Source organism: Mus pahari, chromosome 10, assembly GCF_900095145.1.
Source record: "Mus pahari chromosome 10, PAHARI_EIJ_v1.1, whole genome shotgun sequence".
NCBI lineage: Eukaryota > Metazoa > Chordata > Mammalia > Rodentia > Muridae > Mus > Mus pahari.
Genome location: NC_034599.1, coordinates 48,462,940 through 48,482,929, shown reverse-complemented (window position 1 = coordinate 48,482,929; position 19,990 = coordinate 48,462,940). Strand labels below are relative to the sequence as shown.

General features: G+C 37.4%; 1 protein-coding gene across 1 annotated transcript in view; it reads left to right on the top strand.

Moving 5' to 3' along the window:
* Positions 1–19,990, top strand: part of Atm (ATM serine/threonine kinase) — a 100,557-nt gene that overhangs the window by 42,104 nt on the left and 38,463 nt on the right. Inside the window, exons 25-37 of the mRNA XM_021206460.2 lie at positions 973–1,142; positions 2,431–2,677; positions 3,343–3,464; positions 4,599–4,725; positions 5,356–5,555; positions 8,708–8,879; positions 9,350–9,514; positions 10,458–10,590; positions 11,306–11,401; positions 13,320–13,491; positions 16,739–16,880; positions 18,483–18,659; positions 19,499–19,676. Of these exons, the coding sequence (XP_021062119.1) occupies positions 973–1,142; positions 2,431–2,677; positions 3,343–3,464; positions 4,599–4,725; positions 5,356–5,555; positions 8,708–8,879; positions 9,350–9,514; positions 10,458–10,590; positions 11,306–11,401; positions 13,320–13,491; positions 16,739–16,880; positions 18,483–18,659; positions 19,499–19,676 (2,101 nt within the window). The remainder of the gene's footprint in view (positions 1–972; positions 1,143–2,430; positions 2,678–3,342; positions 3,465–4,598; positions 4,726–5,355; positions 5,556–8,707; positions 8,880–9,349; positions 9,515–10,457; positions 10,591–11,305; positions 11,402–13,319; positions 13,492–16,738; positions 16,881–18,482; positions 18,660–19,498; positions 19,677–19,990) is intronic.

Here is a 19,990-nt window from a genome sequence, read left to right as displayed (position 1 = left end):
AGAGACAGAGACAGACAGACAGAGAGAGAGAGAGTGTATTTAACTACTGAGCTATATTCCCCTCCACAGACAAAGTTGATCATTCTTTATGTGGCATATTAATTTGTATTCAGTGTGACTTACTTCTTAGTCAGTTTAAGAGCATTTTTACAAAGCACTCACTGAGAAAATGCAATAGTGAATGGTCTGTCTCCACACAGACCATATTCTCTGAAATAGTGTTTATGGAGGGAAACACTTGGAGATGGGTTGCTTGCCTCCTCAATTGTGGAGAAGCACATTGAGATTTAACACAGTTAAACAGAAAACAGAGTTGAGGACAGTGTGACCTTTACGTTACACTTAGTGAAGAGGCCTAGGCTTGGTCATTTCAACAATATCATCCCATTCTTGTAGAATATGGTAGCCTTCCCTGTTCTTCCACTCCAAGTTCATTATTTAGGAACCTTTACAGGTTCCTGTTGCATATTTTAATGTGAGCATGGACTGATGGGCAATTAATTAACTTTTTGTACAAGCCTGGGTTCCACGGAGCTTTATTGTAGGCCAGTCTGCAGGGAATCGGTCCTAAATGAGTTTACCTTTTATCTATTGGTATTAAAATGAGAGTTTTTAAGAAGTATTTTATTATACTACCTGATTATACAAGTTGTTGTGTTGGGATTTTTTAAAAAATGTGGAAATGTGGATAACGTAAATAATTTTTCCCTAGACTTTCCTTTGAGATATAGTCAGCTGTGTAAAATTAGGCTATTATTTACTTAATGTTTATAATGTGTTTTCTATGTGCTCTATGCTATACCAGTTATTAAATACATTTTCCATTTTCTCATTTGCTATCTGTCATTCATTGGTGAAGAAATCAAGGTAGAAAAACATTGAGTGACTGCTCTAAAGTCTTATTTTAAATATTAACAAGGAGTGAAATAATAATTATTTCCATTTTCTTAAACATGTTTTTCCTTTCTGCAGGTTTTAGAGAAAGTCTCTGAATCGTTTGGATGTAGAAGTTTAGAAGACTTCATGGTTTCTCACCTAGACTACCTGGTTTTGGAATGGCTGAACCTTCAAGATACTGAATATAGTTTATCTTCTTTTCCTTTTATGTTATTAAACTACACAAGTATTGAGGATTTCTATCGGTAGGCTGCAACAGTGTTTTGACAACCCCCTCCTCCCACCTCACATCCCTAGCTTCAAATAGGAAGTAGCCTAGTTTTTAAAAAAGTCAGATTGAGACTATATCAGAGAATGTACTTGAATTTAGGATTGTTAGCACTATTAGTAATCAGTTGTGCATCTTTGAGTAAGCCATGAATACATCTTGGTCTACACACAAGTATCTTCCCTTTGGAAAATAATCAAAGATTAATTACTAGTCGCTAATTATTTCCTGCTTGATTTTCTTTCCTGTTGCTTAATAGTAGATTATTTAAACATTATGAGGTTTCAAAACTTAGTGCAAAATAACTGACTTTGAGGGGACTGAGATCTAGCTCAGTTGCTACAGTGCTCACCTCGCATGTTCAAAGTCCTGGTTCAGCACCGCCTATGTCAACCAGGCATAGTGGAGTAGACTGTAATCCCAGCACTGTGAAGGTAAATAGATGCAGGAAACTCAGTAGTTCAAAGTGATCTCCATCTACATCGGGAGTTCAGTGCCAGCTCTTACTGTAGAAGACCCTGTAATCCAAGAGAGAGAGAGAAACAGCATTTTCTGATAGATGTACATTTGATGGCCTTATCACCCATTCTTTTTCGTAGTAACTTATATTTGTTATTTCAATTTATAAATTGCTTTTACCTTTGATCTTACAATATTACCTAAGTTGATTATGTGTAAAAAATAAAATTCCTTAGCTCGGTATGGTAGTGCATGCTGTAATTCCTGAACTTAAGAGGCAGAGGCAGGAGGATTGCCACAATTTAGAGGTCAGCATGGTTTATATAATATTTTCCAGGCTAGTCTGGGCTACAGCATGATACTTAGTCTCAGAAAAAGGGGAGGAAGAATAAAGTTTACTTTTTTTTAAGTGTAATTATTTATATTTTACTTTAATTTCCCCACTTACAATATGAGCATAAGAGTATTTAATGATCTGGGGGGCTAGAGCAGTGGCTCAGTGGTTAAGAGCGCTGACCTCTATCACCCATGTGGTATCTCACAATCATCAGTAACTTTCGTTCCGAGGGAGCCAGTGCCCTCTTCTGTTCTTCAGAGGCACCAGGCATGTGCAGCAGTGCATAGACATATATGCAGGCAAACACCATATTCATAAAACTTTAAATAAAAGATTAAAAATGTAAAAAGAATATTTAAAGACCTAAATTAATATTTTAAACACTGAATGTTAAAGCATTTTGCTGTTTCGATATAAAATTTTACTTTGAAATTTATTATAACCTAAATTTTATACTTAACATTTTCAGGTCTTGTTACAAGATTTTGATCCCACATTTGGTCATCAGAAGCCATTTTGATGAGGTGAAGTCCATTGCTAATCAGATTCAGAAGTGCTGGAAAAGCCTGCTGGTAGACTGCTTTCCGAAGATTCTTGTGCACATCCTTCCTTACTTTGCCTACGAGGGCACGGGAGACAGCAGCGTATCACAGAAGAGAGAGACTGCTACCAAGGTCTATGATACGCTTAAAGGAGAAGACTTCCTAGGAAAACAGGTATGGCTTCAGTTTTTGTCTACCTTTGTGTATTGGTAAAAGAAGTAAGCTTGAATGTTTAAGGTTACTGGCCTTAAGCATGACAACTTGAGTTTATATCCCTACATCCACCTAAAAGCTGGACTTGGCTGGCAGCTCACACATACAACCCCAGAGTTGGGGATCCTGAATATACGCTGGCAGCCCTAAAGACTTCCCGCCCTTTGTGAGGCTACCTGTAGCAGGAGATTGGTGAGAAATCTGCCTCTTAGAGATGAGTCATTTTAATAACTATTAATGAAAGGTGGTACTGGCTTCCAGTATCCAGAGAAGTACACAAGGCATCTTTAGGGATTAGTGCCAGTCACAAAGATTTTCTTTTGATAGTTAAGATCTTTAAAGATCTAGTGAACAAATAAAAGATAAGATGCAATTTGTGGAACTTTGCTACCTGGAGAACTTCCAGTTTGAGGAATTTAATGCTAAATCCAAAGTCAGTTCAAATGATTCTGAAAAAAGGAAAGGTTGCAGTGAGGTTTTCCTTGCAGAACTTGGGACTTAGATATCTTTTTTTGTTTGTTTGTTTGAAGTTATAAAGTAAGGGATCAGTACATTACCCTTTGTGCTGTTGTGAAGTTCACAGATATAAAACATGTTTGGTCTGTTTTAATTTTGTGTCTTTACAGATTGATCAAGTATTCATTAGTAATTTGCCAGAGATTGTGGTGGAGTTGCTGATGACATTGCATGAGACAGCATCAGCTGACTCGGATGCCAGTCAGAGTGCAGTCCTCTGTGATTTTTCAGGGTATGCTGGTCTGCTAGCTGTCGCTGATGAGTGACCTTACTCTCCTGTCTCCTTCACTTCGGCCTTCTGCTGCAGCTGCTCTTTCCAGCTGAAACTCATCTTTTCACTCTTCTGTGATACTTTGGCATCGAGCCACCTGATGCCTTTTGAGACTGTTTTTCTTTATGTATTTCAAGGTGTGGCTCCCTTCCCTCCCCACACCTTGCCTTTTCTGCTTCCTTTTCCTTGTGGTATTCCTAGCTGTCCAGTTGGTTATATATGAATATTGGGGGGAGGGGGGACTGGACCGTAAGGTACTTGAAATTTCTCAATTTTTAAAAAAGATGTAAAAAATGTTATATTTTTATATGTACGGGTGTTTTGCCTGTGTGCATGTATGCATGCAGTGGCCATGGAGGCCACAAGAGAATGTTAGAACCCCTCCATTCCCCACTCCCAGCCCTGGAACTGGAGTTGTGGTTGTTGGCTACCATGTGGGTGAGGAATTGAACCTGGATCCCCTGGAAAAGCTGTCAGTGCTCTTAACTGCTGAGCCATCTCTCCAGTCTCCAAAATATTTTGCTTGGATTTTGTTTCTGTGAGACAGGGTTTCACTATGTAGCACTGACATATATAGCACTGTATGTCCTGGCCCTCTCCTTGTAGAACAGGCTGGCCCCAAACTCAGGAGCTCTGCCGACTTCTGCCTCCCCAGTGCCACTCTGCCCTGCTGAAAATATTTAATGTTTAAGTATGCAGACTATTCTAAGCATGTAACTTAGCGGTGATACTGAGAAAGTGCTCAGACTTAATGTTTTAAATGATGATATTACTCTAATGCATTGCCCGGCTTAAGATACTGTTGGTCTTGCAATAGTCAGGAGACCTGAAGGCAAGTTTTACTGAGGCCCAACTCTGGGGCTGCCATTAACTTTGTAAAAAGTTGCATAAACAAATTATGTTAAACAAATCATCTGACATTAATTCCATGGGGAGGATGCCTAATTCATGGTTGTGGATCATTTTATTGTATGTGACTTTAAAAAAAAAAACAAAAAAAAACCAAAACACAGTTGTTCAGTAGAAAACCAGTTTTGTAACTTGGGAGTTATTTTATTTTTAAATAACTACATTTCTTTTCTTCTACTTCTTTAGGGATTTGGATCCTGCCCCCAACCCGCCATATTTCCCATCACATGTCATTAAGGCAACGTTTGCTTACATCAGCAACTGTCATAAAACCAAGTTTAAAAGCATTCTAGAAATTCTTTCTAAAATCCCTGTAAGTACACACTGCATTACTAATACAGTAATTTATAAGAAAAGTCCTTTCCAGGTCTTGGAGTTGGGGAGAACATAAAATTTTACTTGACTAATTTAAATAGGAAAGCACATGATTTATAAATTGTATCTTGATATGTTAGTTGATGTTTAATTAATATGTATTACATATTAGGCCAGGATTTTATGATCTTGCCCTTATAATTAGCTCAGAGAACATGTTTACTGTTTCATCATAATATATTAAGTTTCAGTTTACTTTCTCAAAACTAATTGGCAACTTTTTAAAAAGTAAAACTGGGCTGTGTGTGGTGGCACAGTCCTTTAATCCCAGCACTGGGGAGGTGGAGGCAGGTGGATCTCTGAGTTCAAGGCCAGCCTGGTCTACAAAGTGAGTTCCAGGGATACACAGAGAGAAACCTTATGTCTGGAAAGACTGGGAAAAAAAAAAAACAAAAACAAAAAAACAGAAACAAAAAAGTGAAATGGACGCTAACAATTTATTGTAACATTTTACATGTGGTATCAAGCCCATATCGAAATGATCATTTAATAAAGTATAAACTATGTTGGTTGTAGTCAAATATATTTTGTTTTAAAAATTTCTTCTCAATGTGTGCCTATTTTGTAGGATTCCTATCAGAAAATACTTCTGGCCATTTGTGAACAAGCAGCTGAGACGAATAATGTCTTTAAAAAGCACAGAATTCTTAAAATATATTATCTGTTTGTTAGTTTATTACTGAAAGATATACAAAGTGGCCTGGGAGGAGCTTGGGCCTTTGTCCTTCGAGATGTTATTTATACTTTGATTCACTATATCAATAAAAGGTAAGTGATACATTACATACGTTTATATTATATATGCATTAGCAGTCCTTTGTGTGTGCAAGCACGTGTGTGGGGGACATTAGTGCATGTGGAGACCTGAAGCTGACACCTGGAGTCTAACTGCTTTCCACCTCCTTCATTGAGTCACAGTCTCTCGGTGGAACCAGAGCACACCAGTACAGCTGGTCTGGCTCGCCAGCCAGCCTGCTCCCAGGATCCCTGTCTGCCCCCACATCCTGGGATGTATGTGAACACTAAGTGCTGTTTCAGAGATCTGTATGTACATTTTCATGCTGGTCTCATACTAGTTTAGCTACTACATGTTTGTCATCAAAAAGATTGGCTAGGTGAGATTTTTGTGTGTAGATTCTATTTGAGTCTTAGAATTTTTATTTGTTTATTAATTAACTAATTTATTTTAGTTCTTTAAGGAGTCATTAGTATCTTTAGAAATTACATAGATTGCTTTGGCTAGAGTGAGCATCTTAGTAATAATTCAATCATGAAAAGATCTTTTCCCCTTTTTTCTTTACTTTATTTCATTAATATTTTATGTTTTTTGTTTTGTTTTGTAGATATTGTACCAGTTTAGGTGAAATTCTAGTAGCTATTATAAATGAGATTTTTTTATTTATTATTGATATGAAGAAGTCATATTGATTCTTTTATGTTGATTTTATAACCTCCACTTTTACAAAATATGTTTCCTAGTTTTAATGCTTTGGGATTTTTGTTTGGGTGGTTGTATTTCATTTTTTGGCACCTTTAAGTTTACTGGCAAATGGTGATGATTTTGACTTTTTATTTTTTTATGGTTTTTTGAGACAGGGTTTCTCTGTGTAGCCCTGGCTGTCCTGGAACTTACTCTATAGACCAGGCAGGCCTTGAACTCAGAAATCCTCCTGCCTCTGCCTCCCAAGTGCTGGGATTAAAGGCGTGTGCCACCACTGCCCGGCTGATGATTTGCCTATAATAGTTTGGGCACAGTTTATTTCTCTTTCCTGTTTGCTCTTTCACCCTCCTGAAATAGAAGTTAGGAAAGAGGAGTGCTTATTTTTCAAAATGCTAGAGAAGCCCTGCGCTTTGCTCTGGCTCAGTGTTAGCTGTGAACTTCTCTGATGTAGCATTTATTTTGTTAATGTATATTCCTAAAATACCTATTTTGTTCAGATTTTTTTCTATGCATGGATGTTAAATTTTTTTCAAATGCCTTTTTTGGCTGTTGAGATGATTACAGCTTTTATCCTTAAATTCTGTTCATGTGTGGTTTAGCACTTTTGTTGATTTGTATATGTTGAATTGATCTGGCATTTCTGGAATGAACCCTACCTGATTTTAAGTCTGATGTTGAGTTTGGTTTGATGGTGCTTTGTATAGTTTTTGTTTGATTGATTGATTGGGTTTTTTTTGTTGTTGTTGTTCGTTTTTGTTTTGTTTTGTTTTGTTTTTGTATCTTTGTCAGGATTATTAGCCTGTTTTTCTGTTTTGTTCTTATTCTTATGTACTTGTCTAATTTTGGTATTTGGCTAATTCTGGTCTAGTGGAAAGGACTGGTAGAAATTTTCTCTTTAATTTTTTGAATAATTGAGAATAATCAGTATTAGTTTAATGAATTCATCTGGTTCTGGGCTTTTCTTTATTGGAAGACTTTCATTACTTGTTACTGACTTAAGTTTGCTATTTAAGTTAGTTTTTCTTTCCTTATTATTGATTATTATTATTTTAAAGTAGTGGGGTCTTGCTGTGTTGTCCACGTTGCCTTCAAACACCTGGGTTCAGGAGTTCCTCTTGCCTTGGTCTTCCAAACAACAAGAACTACAGGCATATATGTATTCTCTGCATAGCTTCTCATAAATTCATTTTGCTGTGTCAATTTCTTTTTTACTTAGCTCCAAAGGTTTGTGATTTTCTTTTTCTTTTTGGTATGTCTTCAATGAATGAAAAATTTAAAAACCATTCGTCATTTTGTAGGTGAAATCAATCCTTTCTAGTAGTTTTTTTACCTACATAATTGTTTTCTGTAGCACACGAGACTGTCTCCTCCCTCAACTGTACCTTAGTGCCTGCAGATCTTCCCCCATTCCTTCTCTCGGGTCTTTGGTAACCTCTATCTTATCCTCAACTTTTAAATTTTAAAATTATTTTGAATTCCCTTTTTAGTAACCCCAGTGACTGAAGTTCTTTAGGAAATGTTTCTATTTGCTTCCTTTTAATATTTCATGCTTTATTTCTTTACATGGTCTAAAATGTTGTTGCTAAAATCTGACCCCTTCAGTACATAACGTGGTTAAGTGTGGAATCGGGTGCTCCCTAAGGTTTGGCTCTGAATGCTGCTTCAAGAATGTTAAGTATCCAGGTGTGCACATCGAGGCCGGAGTGGGACATGCTGCATCTTCCTGTATCTCCCGCCACCTTATTTCCTTGAGACAGGGTCTCTAAGTGAGAATCTGGCCATTGCAGCTAGTCTAGCTGGCCAACGAGTTCCTGGCCCACCAGTCCTGTGCCATGGGACAGCTATGCCTGGGTCTTTACATAGGAGCTTCGGATTAGCATTTAGACTGTCAGGCTTTCACAGTAAACACTCTTACCCACTGAGCCAGCCAGCCTTGTTTGACCTTTATCCCTTTTCTTCTCTGTTCCTTCCTCCTTCTTTTCTTTCCCCCCTTTCTTCCTGTCTTCTTATTTGTTATGCTTATTTATTTCTGAACCCCAGCTGTTACCAAGCAGCTGCTTTCCCAGTGATTTTCTTGCTGCATGTATCCACTGAAGCCTGGCCCACTTTGCCTGCTTTTGGACAGGACCCTTCAGAGGTTACTTGAATATCAGTAGTACTAGGGATGTGGAGAGCATGAAAGAAAGAATAAGACTTTTGTTTACAAAAAAGCACTGTCCTTCAATGCTTGCTGGCTTGCAGTAATTCTTAGATCTTTCTTTTTTGAATGATTGTGACAGTATTTTGTTTTGCAGTAATTATATGATGTAACTTTCAGACATCCTTTGTCTTTTGTATTATAACCATAGAGATATTAGATATGACACTTTTTTGTCAAACCCTATAAGAATTAGAGACATTGAGTAAAAAAGAAATTTATTTCAGAGTAGTTTGTTAGGCCTTGTTATTCATTCATTCATTCATTCATTTTTTTTGTTAGGTCTTCTCATTTCACAGATGTGTCATTGCGTAGCTTTTCCCTTTGCTGTGACCTATTAAGTCGAGTTTGTCATACAGCTGTAACTCAATGTAAAGATGCTCTAGAAAACCATCTTCACGTTATCGTTGGCACACTTATTCCCCTTGTGGATTATCAGGAAGTTCAAGAACAGGTAATTTCCCAGTGCATCTACAACGGTGTATTTGAGATGAAAGATACTCTTAGGAACTGAATGCTTTAATTTACCTTAGTGAAAATGCTTTTCGATAAATGGTGGAAATTTTAGCAAATTATTCCTTGAAATCAGTTACTACCCCTTGGTGATTTGATCTAATAAATCTGATAGTTTCATCTGTTATACTGAAATGTAGTCAGAAGTAGAGCTAGCAGTTCCCATTGTCATGGTCCATGAGATCTTCTATAAAACATTCCATTAACACTGAATTCCTTATGCCTCCTTGTGCAGCACTGTAAGTATTTTAGAAGTGTTTGAAGCTATAACCACTAATAGCTGGGTAATACATATGCCGTTAGAACATGTCTTCTGGACTAGGGTAGCAGAGGTTTGTTTGTCAGTCATTATGGGATTTGGCTCTCTAAATATAATTAAGACTTCTCCCTCTTCTTTTGATAATTATTCAGGTATTGGACCTGTTGAAGTACTTAGTGATAGATAACAAAGACAATAAAAACCTCTTTGTCACAATTAAGCTTTTGGATCCTTTTCCTGACCATGTTATTTTTAAGGATTTGCGTCTTACTCAACAGAAAATCAAATATAGTGGAGGACCTTTTTCACTCTTAGAGGTAATAAACATTTTATTTATAGTTTTGTATTATAGAACACGGGCAAAAGCATTATTTTAAAACGTTAGTGCTTCACTGATAAGGACAGAGCACTTTCTGTTGTAGTAAAATTAGTGCATAAGATTTACCTTATTAAATACAGTACAAATCTTTTAAAAATATACACAGGTGTTTTAAATGTATACATCTGCGTGTATATACCTTATGTGTGCATATGTCCAAGGAAGCCAAAAGGTTTCAGAGTCCCCTGCCACTGAAGTTATGTATGGCTCTGAGCCACCTGACAGGAGTTCTGGGAACTGAATGCAGATCTCCTGCAGGAGCGGCCAGCTCTTAATCACTGGGCCATCTCTTCAGCCTCTCAAAATAGATCTTTTTGTATCTTCTTGCATTGCATTTAAAGTATAGATATCAAAGCTTCCTGACAGAGATAAATTTGAATATTCAGAGAATATGATACAAGATAGTATTAACTTTAACATGCATAACGTCCTGTGGTTCATTACTATCTCAAAATTGCCATCTGTTTCTTTGAGGGTCAGTAATGTTTATTAAAGATGATATTAAGAATTTTGATCTTTATAAATTTTATCTATAATATTTTTCTAAATGTTATAATTTTAAAATCATTCCATTAAGACTATTAATATGAAAACATTTAATACATTTAAGGTATATAATACAAGTTATACTAACAAATAACTAATTTGTAACATTTCCTTCCAATTCAATTATGTTGACATCTAATATAGATAACAGAATCTCTTGGAATTTAAGCTCTTAAAACATTGTCAGAATTCAAGTGGAAGGAGCTTAGTTCTTCCATGTTGGTTTTGTGGGTCAGCATTTATAGACAGTACTTACTATCTTATCTTGTATTGTTGCACTCTTCACAGTTAGCCAGTACATACTCAGCTAATATTACATTAATTTGGTCTTTTAGGAAATAAACCATTTTCTCTCAGTGAGTGCTTATAATCCACTCCCGCTGACCAGGCTTGAAGGACTGAAGGACCTTCGAAGACAACTGGAGCAACATAAAGATCAGATGCTAGATCTTCTGAAAGCATCTCAGGGTACTAGCTTATTTGTTTGAATATTTATTTTATATGTGTGGGTGTTTTGCCTGCATGTATGCTATGTGCACCACATGAGTGCCATGCACATAACAGTGCGGGTAAGAGGGTATTCTTCAGGAATACCCTCAGGAGTTAACAGATGGTTGTGAGCTACTGTGTGGGTGCTGGGGACTGAGCCAGGATCCTCTGCAAGAGCAGCAATTGCTCTTAACAGATGAGCCATCTCTACAACCCCCTTAGAGGAGTAATTTTAACATGAATTTTTTTCTTCCTGTTTCTTTCTCAAATATTCTTTTGTGAATTTCTCTTAGCTTACCACCACCACCACCATCATTTGTATTCCTGTCATTACAGAGAGGCCACTGGATGGCGCAGGTCTAAATTCTGAACACTGTGTAGGAATAGTGTAAGCAAGGTCCCTTCTAGCTTTTGTGTTGAACAGTTCTTACATTTCTAGTTATTTTTGATTTTGCTAAGATACTAACTTTTCTGTTCAACTTGTTCAAAATATTTCTTTATCTGATGGGTAAATCTTGCTAGTCATTTCCCTGTGATTGTATTTCTGAAGGAAGTTCAAATTCTATCTACATCTACTTTTAAAAGTTGTTTATGATTTAAAGCCTTTTAAAATGTGCTAGTTTGGGGAGTGGTGTAAAATAAATATGTGTTGTCCTTATGATAATTGAAGCACTTTTCTCTAAATTATTTCTAGATAACCCACAAGATGGCATTGTAGTGAAGCTAGTTGTCAGCTTGTTGCAGTTATCCAAGATGGCAGTGAACCAGACCGGTGAAAGAGAAGTTTTAGGTAATGATGTAGGGGAATGGTCTTCTGTAGTATGGTCAAAATGAGTATAAGCTGCTCATTTGATTCACTGGAAAATTAAGGATGGCTTGCTAAGTTATATATCTGTTTAATTCAGGTAACCCTGGATAGCCAAGTGCCTTTTATATTCCTCAAAATAGGCACTTAAGATAAAGTTAGTAATAATAATAATAGTAAATAAATAATAATAGTATTAATATACTATATAAATGTTAACTGTAAAATGCCATATAAATGTGTAGGGAAACCATAAATCTCTGCTTAGTTAAGTTGCAAATTATTTAACTTCTGAAATGTGGTATTTAATGTCTATTTTGTTTATAACAAGCAGGAACAGAGATGCTGAAGGATGGCCATCTTAGTCAGGGTTTCTATTTCTGCCCAAAACATCACAACCAAGAAGCAAGTTGGGGAGGAAAGGGTTTATTCAGCTTACACTTCCACACTGCTGTTCATTACCAAAGGAAGTCAGGACAGGAACTCAAGCAGGTCAGGAAGCAGGAGCTGATGCAGAAACTATGGAGGAATGTGACTTACTGGCTTGCTTCCACTGGCTTGCTCAGGCTGCTCTCTTATAGAACTCAAGACTACTAGCCCAGGGATGGCACCACCCACGAGGGGCCTACCCCCTTGATCACTAATTGAGAAATGCCTTACAGCTGGATCTCATTTAGGCATTTCCTCAACTAAAGCTCCTTTCTCTGTGATAACTCCAGCCTGTGTCAAGTTGACACACAAAACCAGCCAGTACAATGGTTAAACTCAGATTTTTAAAAAATATCATTTAAGTCTTTCATTGCTGCCATTTAGGCATAGTCTAATCTAAGGTAACTTGTTAACATGTTGAATATAGGCACTTAGATTTGGCGGTCTTAGAATGGAAAATCACATGGTTAACGCTAGCCAGAGGCTGGCATGGCAGCAGTGCTTTATGGGAATAGTAAGTGCAGATGGTGCCCGTCTGGTGCCCACCTCCCCTCTCAGTGGGAGTCTGCTGCCCTGCATACCTAACATTTAGACTGGTTTTTATTTAAATTTATCTTATGTATAGACATGAATACAGCTCATATGTACCTAATTTCAAGTATTTGTACACAATCGAAGAATAACTGCATTCACCTCCCAGATCTAGAAACCGAACCTGCCTATCAGAATCCTCAACTCTGCCCAACCCCAGATTAACATCTTTGTTCCTCATGCCGTTTCTGGCCATAAACCTGAGCTGCTCCAGGATCCCTCAGTAGCTTTCTTTTGTAGCATAAAGTGAACCTGCTTTGAACATGTGATACACATCACACTTAGTGGTAGAAGACTGAAGCCTTTCCTCTAACATCAGGCAAAGAGAAGTTATCCCCTTCACTGCTTGTATTCAGTACTGTATGTGAGTTCCAGCTTGAGGTACCAAGCACGGAGCAGAACTGAGAAGTGTGCAGAGTGAAAAAGAAGCAAAGCTGACTGTGTTTGTAGATGCATGATGGCCTATGCTTAAAATACCCTGGATTTTCTTTTTAAAATTTTAAAGTCGATGGCGCACGCCTTTAATCCCAGCACACAGGAGGCAGAGGCAAGCAGATTTCTGAGTTCTAGACCAGCCTGGTCTACAGAGTGAGTTCCAGGACAGCCAGGGCTACACAGAGAAACCCTGTCTTGAAAAACCAAAAAAAATTTTTAAGTTGATACTTCATGCAGTGCCAGGCATGTTAATGCTTTTGCTTCTAATATTCTGTTACTATAATTGTTAACTTACTTCCTGTCATCTCTGGTGAAAAATATATTACCACACTGATGTATTTTGTATCTTTCTTTACTCCCAGTGTTAGAAAACACTGAAGTCTTGAAGCATGATAAAACAGTGTTAATACTTTCTATGACTCTACTAAAATGAGGTTCCTATATGCAGAGGCTGTCGGAAGGTGTTTGGGAGAAATAGGTCCTCTGGATTTCTCCACCATAGCTGTACAGCATAACAGAGATGCCTCCTATACCAAAGCCTACGGGTTACCTGAAGACAGAGAACTTCAGTGGACCTTGATAATGCTGACGGCCCTGAACAATACCCTAGTAGAGGACAGGTGAGTACGGAGGATGCCTTTCATCTGATAGAGACACCACATCTGGCCTTCAGGAAATGATACTAATACTTCACACAAGTTTACACTTCCTTTTTCTTTTTTAAAGGTTTTTATATTTTTTATGTAAATTAATGTTTTGTGTGCATCTATGTATGTGCACCACAGGCATGCCTGGTGCTCCTGTGGCTCAGAAGAATGTATTAGATATCTTAGAACAGGAGTTGGATGATTGCGAAGTACCATGTAGAATCGAACCCAGGTCCTCTGCTAGAACACCAAGTGCTCTTAACCACTGAGTCACACTCTCATCTTTCAAGTCCTTACATTGAAAAAAAAAAATGTATATTTTAATGAAACTCACTTATGAATTTGTATGATCAAATACCCAATATTCCTGACACTTCATGGTGATGAAGTTTGTCTGTTTTAATTTCTAGTAAGACGAAGTTAGACAGAGGATAAACCAGTAAGCTGCAGGTGGGTCCAGACAGACAGTTAAAATACAGAAGTATGGACTGGTGGGGTGGCTCAGCAGGGAAAAGGACTGCCAACAGGTGTGACAGCCTGAATTTGATCCCCAAAGCTAAGGGAGAGGGAGGGAACCTGCTCCTGAAGGTTGTCTTCTGACCCCCACAAGCGTGCTGTAACATACTCCTTCACCCTCAAGCACATAATGATAATGTTAAGTACAGGAATGTAAAGAATGTTTAAAATAACACTTAAAATAGTGATTCTTAGAACCAGAGTGCTTTGTTCCTCTAAGCTAATCATTATTTTGATTCGTCTAGAATAATCCATGGAGCGAAAGCTTTGTAACCTCAGAAGGTTTAAACTAATTAAATTTTCTATTACTCATTTATTTTTTGTTGAAAACAAATTTTTCAGATATACTCAGAATTTTAGCTTGTTGGTTGTGGGATTTCTTTCTTTTCATTGTTTATTGACTTCTTATTTGTTGTTACTACTACTATTATTAATTGTTTACAATCCTGGGGACTAACCAGGACCTTATACATCCTTAGCATCACTGAGTCATAGTCTCAACGATCTCATTATTTATTCCTCGATTGACTGGTTTATTTGTCCACCCCATCATTACCATTTGTGGGAGGGTAAGTGCAAAGGTTTTCTCCTAGCCAGACATCTCTTACAGGTATATATGTATTTTGACTTTTTTCTTCTGCCTCTTAACCTACCATGTTTCTTTTATTGATTTAATGAACCTATATCTTTGTTATTGTTGTTTTTGTTATGTTAAACTGACTGGCATGGGTTTTTTCCCCCTAATATTTTATTATATAAATTTTCATACATATAATAAAGGAGAAAGAAATTTACACTGAATATCTGTTTACTTACTATGTTAGTTCTTATACTAACATTTTACTGGTGTCTTTTTTTTTTTTTTATCATGTCTCTTTTTACCATTTTTAATCCATTTCTTTCCCTCGTTATTTTGAGACAGAATCTCATATAATTCAGGCTGGCCTTGGACTTGCTTATACTTGGTGATCCTGAACTCCTGATCTTATTTCTGCCCTCTGCTTCCTAACAGCTGAGATTGCAACATGTGCTAATCTATCAACATGTGCTACTGGCTTAATCTTTCTTGACTTTTTGAAGAAATTTTCCACAGAAAACTTAATCATAAAATGATTTGGAATCCAGTAATCTGAAGTTGTTGTTGTTGTTGTTGTTGTTGTTGTCATCTAGTGATGCACAGACCTTTTAGTGTGACATAAGCATAAGAATAGGCAACAGACAGTTCTTTTCTCTTCTACTGTAGAAGGGGGAATGCACTGGGAGTTTAAGGGATCTCATCCTACAAAGGGGGTGTTGACTAAGGAAATAACCACAATGATCAGAACATACTTCTTTGAGGAACTGTCAAATAATCAGAGTAACGATGAATTAACCTGAGAGAAGAGGAGTAGAGGATTTCATACAGGGGTGGCAAGATCGTTTTATTTATATTTATCTGATGTGATACTGATATTTTTATACATAGATATGTGCCATGAATTTTTATAAACAGTGGTATTGTCATGCATTGTCATGCATAACACCATTATATGACAAACCATTGGCTGTTCTGGTTTGCTTTCTATTGCTGTGATAAACATCATGGCCAGAAAAAGTAAATTGGTAGAGGAAAGGGAGTATTTCATAGTCCATTGGGAAAGGAAGTCAGAGTGGGAACTCAAGAAAGCAGGAACTAGAGCAGAGCTGAGGGGTGAATGCTTACTGGCTTGCTCTGTGGGTCAGCTGATCTATTAGGATCACCTGCCTCGTGGTAGCACTACCCACAGTGGGCTGGGCCCTCCTACATCAGTCGTGTCCTTCAAATTTCTCTACAGGCCAGTCTGATGAAGGCATCTTCTCAGAGAACTCTAGCTTGCATCAAGTTGACGAAAACACCCAGCACAGTGACTAAGGGGCAAAATTAGAAACAGGAACTGGTTATGCTAATCACTGCTATAGTACAGAGGAGAAAGAATTAGACAAATAGTGAGCATGCGGGACATGACAGGAACTAGGGCATGTCCTTAGTATGGCCACTAGGATTTGCTAAGGAATTAGATGTGGGAAAATGAGTCCAGTGTTAGAGGTCATCTGAGTAGACTATAACGTTCCTGAACAAAATTGAACCATCCTTTGGTCCTTGTGCATACTTCAGTCTCGGACCCGGAAGACTTTTCCTGTCAGATAACCGTATTTTTAGGTCCCTTGTAGCCCTCCATTTCCTGGGGTGTTTTCGTTTTAGTAAAAAGAGAGTTCTGCTTTTTATTTAGAGGTTTTAAATGCTAATGGTTTTCAACTAACTGGTTGTCAGAATGAGTATGTTCCTTCAAAAAGTATCTTTCCAATAGTTTTAACATTTGGAGTAAGATCTTGTATTTCACATCAAAAATGATTTGTATCACTGGAGAAAACATCATTGTGTTTCCTCAGGCGAATTAGGGTTTTGCCGTTTTCACTAATCATATTTATTAGGCTACATAATTTCCAAATAATTCTTAAGTTTATGGTCAGTATAACAGTCATTGTGCAGAATGAAAAGAGAATTGCTATTGATTCGTAACTCATATTTACTGAGCGACTATTTTAAAAATCCTTTGACTTTTTCTTTTCAGTGTTAGAGAATGTTATAGATAAGTTTCTAATATTTTAAATTATTAAGTTTAAAACCTTCCAGTCAAATTTGCATAGCATTCCAGATTAATAAATAACTATGTATGTTTTTCAGTGTCAAAGTTCGATCCGCTGCTGCTACCTGTTTGAAAAACATTTTGGCTACAAAGACTGGACATGTTTTCTGGGAGAATTATAAGACGTCAGCGGATCCAATGCTGGCCTATCTACAGCCTTTTAGAACATCAAGGAAAAAGGTCTCTTAAGTAACTAATATACGGCTTGCTAGAGAAATTCAGACTGTACATACTGAACTCAAGAGATTTGGTGTTTTTCCCTAGTCAGATTAGAAAGCTGAAATGGATAACATAAAGAGATGCTGATTTGGGGCTAAGGGAAACTTTCCCAGTATACCTGTGATGTTATGTATCATCGATCTGGGGTATTTTAGGGGTTGTGATCAGCCAACAATTACTGCTTAACATACCTTTGGTAAAATAGAAGATGTGTAAGCTTCTTTCATGTATGTTAATCATCATGACAATCCCGATGAAAGCTGTCCGCAGTGTCGTTAAGAGCTTTTGCATCTTTTGCTTTAAGCATTTATCTTTTCAGAAAGTGACAGAGCAATATACAGTTTTTTGGATTTTTTTTTTTAACCTGTTTGAGTTCAATGGAAATACCCATCATTAAAATTGTCATTTTAATGTATAACAGTTTTGGTTCCCAGTAAAATCAGTAGTAAAACAGACTGTTGATGAAGTTAATAATCTAGCCTAATGTAAAGTATTAGGGTTTTTATTTGTTTGGTTTTGGTTTTTTGTTTCTTTGGTTTTTTGATTTATGGGTGTTTTGGTTTGGGTTGGGCTTTTGTTGTTGTTGTTTCAGAGTATGGGGGTTGTTGTTTGGTCTGGTTTTGTTTTGTTTTGTTTTTGTTTTTGTTTTTTGAGACAGGGTTTTTCTATGAAGCCATAGCGGTGCTGGAACTCACTTTGTAGACCAGGCTGGCCTTGAACTCAGAAATTCACCTGCTTTTGCCTCCTGAGTGCTGGGATTAAAAGTGTATGCCACCACCTCCCAGCTAAATATTGTAATTTTAACATGTAAATTTTACATTTTATTTTGAAATCAATTTTGTGTAGATTTGAATCAGTTTTACATATGAGTCAGGTGAGGCAGAGATTGTGACTTGTGTAATATGCTGCCACTGAATGAAAGCTAGCAGAAAAATTCAGATTTCTCATTTCCTACACAGTAATAATTTTAGTTTCACTCCTTCAGTTTAGATCCCCCATCCCACATATGTGCTCCCCATTTCCCTTGTTTATTTTTCTAGCAAAAATTGGATCTTAGGGTCTTGTGCTTCACCATTGATTCATACCCCTAGCTCCGTTTTACTTTTGAGGTAGGATTTCACTAAGATACCAAGCAGCCTTTGAAGGTAAAAATCCTCTTGCCTCAATTCTTGAATAGGTGGGATTACAGACCTGAACCACCATTCCTGGTCTAATCTGTTTAACTTTTATTAAACATCTTTTTCATATGTGTGTGTGTGTGTGTGTGTGTGTGTGTGTGTGTGTGTGTGTGTGTGTGTACGTGTGTGTACATGTATATGTGTGTGCCCTGGCATGCACACACAGGTGAAAGAACAACTTGCCAGAGTCAGTTCTCTCCTTAGACCATGAATGTTCTTGAATCAAACTTTGGTCAGAGAGGGTTGACGGCAAGTACCTTTACTTCCTGACTTATTTTGTGTGCACAGACCCCAGGTGTAGTTTAAGTATACTTAGTTTTATTGGAAGCAGATTTGACTGTAGCTGGTTATTTATTTGACATAGGAAATGACTTTCTGCTTCTAGTTTTTAGAAGTGCCTCGATCTGTTAAAGAAGATGTTTTAGAAGGCCTGGATGATGTGAATCTGTGGGTTCCTCAAAGTGAAAGTCATGACATTTGGATAAAGACACTGACATGTGCCTTTCTGGACAGTGGAGGCATAAAAAGTGAAATTCTTCAGTTATTAAAGCCAATGTGTGAAGTAAGAGGATTGATCTGACTTAGAGCATGTGTTTTTGTTGTTTGTTTGCTTTTCCCGTTAATTTAAATTCTGTGTCTCTGATTGTGATTCACATATTTGAAAAGAACTCTAAATGATGAGTAAACCATCCACCAGTGTGACCCACATCCAGCTGCCACAAGCCCACTGAAGTGGGTATCTCCGTTTAGCCAGAACTACACAGCAGGCTTTAGGGTTAAGAAAGCACCGTACTAATTAAATTCTACAAATTGCTAGAATACTTAGTAGTGATGCTTAAAGTAATTGAGATTATAAGTTATTTACGTTATTGAAAGTCAGCTCCTATTTCTTCACTGCCATTTGGTATTCTCTGGTATGCTTTCTGAGTGAAGCTAATCAGTTTTACATAGGTCTGTTATAGCCAATTTCAGCAGATCATAAGTATGTGAGCTGTTCAAATTGCTAATAGTGTTTGGGGCCTGGGGTGTGGCTCACTGGGAGAGCAGGTACTGGTAATGCATTAGTTAGTCCCTGGGGTCAGTCCTGGTGTTTTGTTGCCTTTTTGTTGTTGCTTTGTTTTGAGATAGGATCTTGTGTCCCCTGAACTCTGTGTGTAACCAGGGATAACTCTGACCTGGTGTTCCTACCACCCTCTCCCAAGATTGGAAACCCTTTGCTTGGTTGGGTTGTTTTTGTTCTGTTCTGTTTTTCTTTAATGACTACTAGATACACACTTTTGCTTGTTGTATGGAGGATCAGTGTAATTTTTAATTGATATGTCAGTAATAGGGGAATGAACATTTTCAGTAAATGATGTTACTCTAATTCAAACAATTGAGTGGATATATGCCATGTTCTAGGTGAAAACCGACTTCTGTCAGATGGTGCTGCCATACTTGATCCATGATGTTTTACTCCAAGATACACATGAATCGTGGAGAACTCTGCTGTCTACACATGTCCGAGGATTTTTCACTAGTTGTTTTAAGCATTCCTCCCAAGCAAGCCGCTCAGCAACTCCTGCAAATTCAGATTCAGGTATCCTGCTTGTTAGTGTTCATACTGTTAGCATCTCAGCTCTAGAGAAAGATGGTTCAGTAAGTTACAGGGCAGCTTTCTGCACACTCCTTACACCAGGAATCGTGCTTGCAGTGTGGACGTGATCCATACAGCACTCCCGTTTCAGCAGTGGAAAAAACCATGTAAACAGACTTGTCCACATTTGTTGTTGTACCATGGAAGAGTTGTGATGGAGTTTTTATATTTTTACACATCTATCCAACTACTCTTTAAAAACTTTTGACCACCAAATCATGCATATTTTTGTAGGCAATAAAAGTTTTACAAATTTT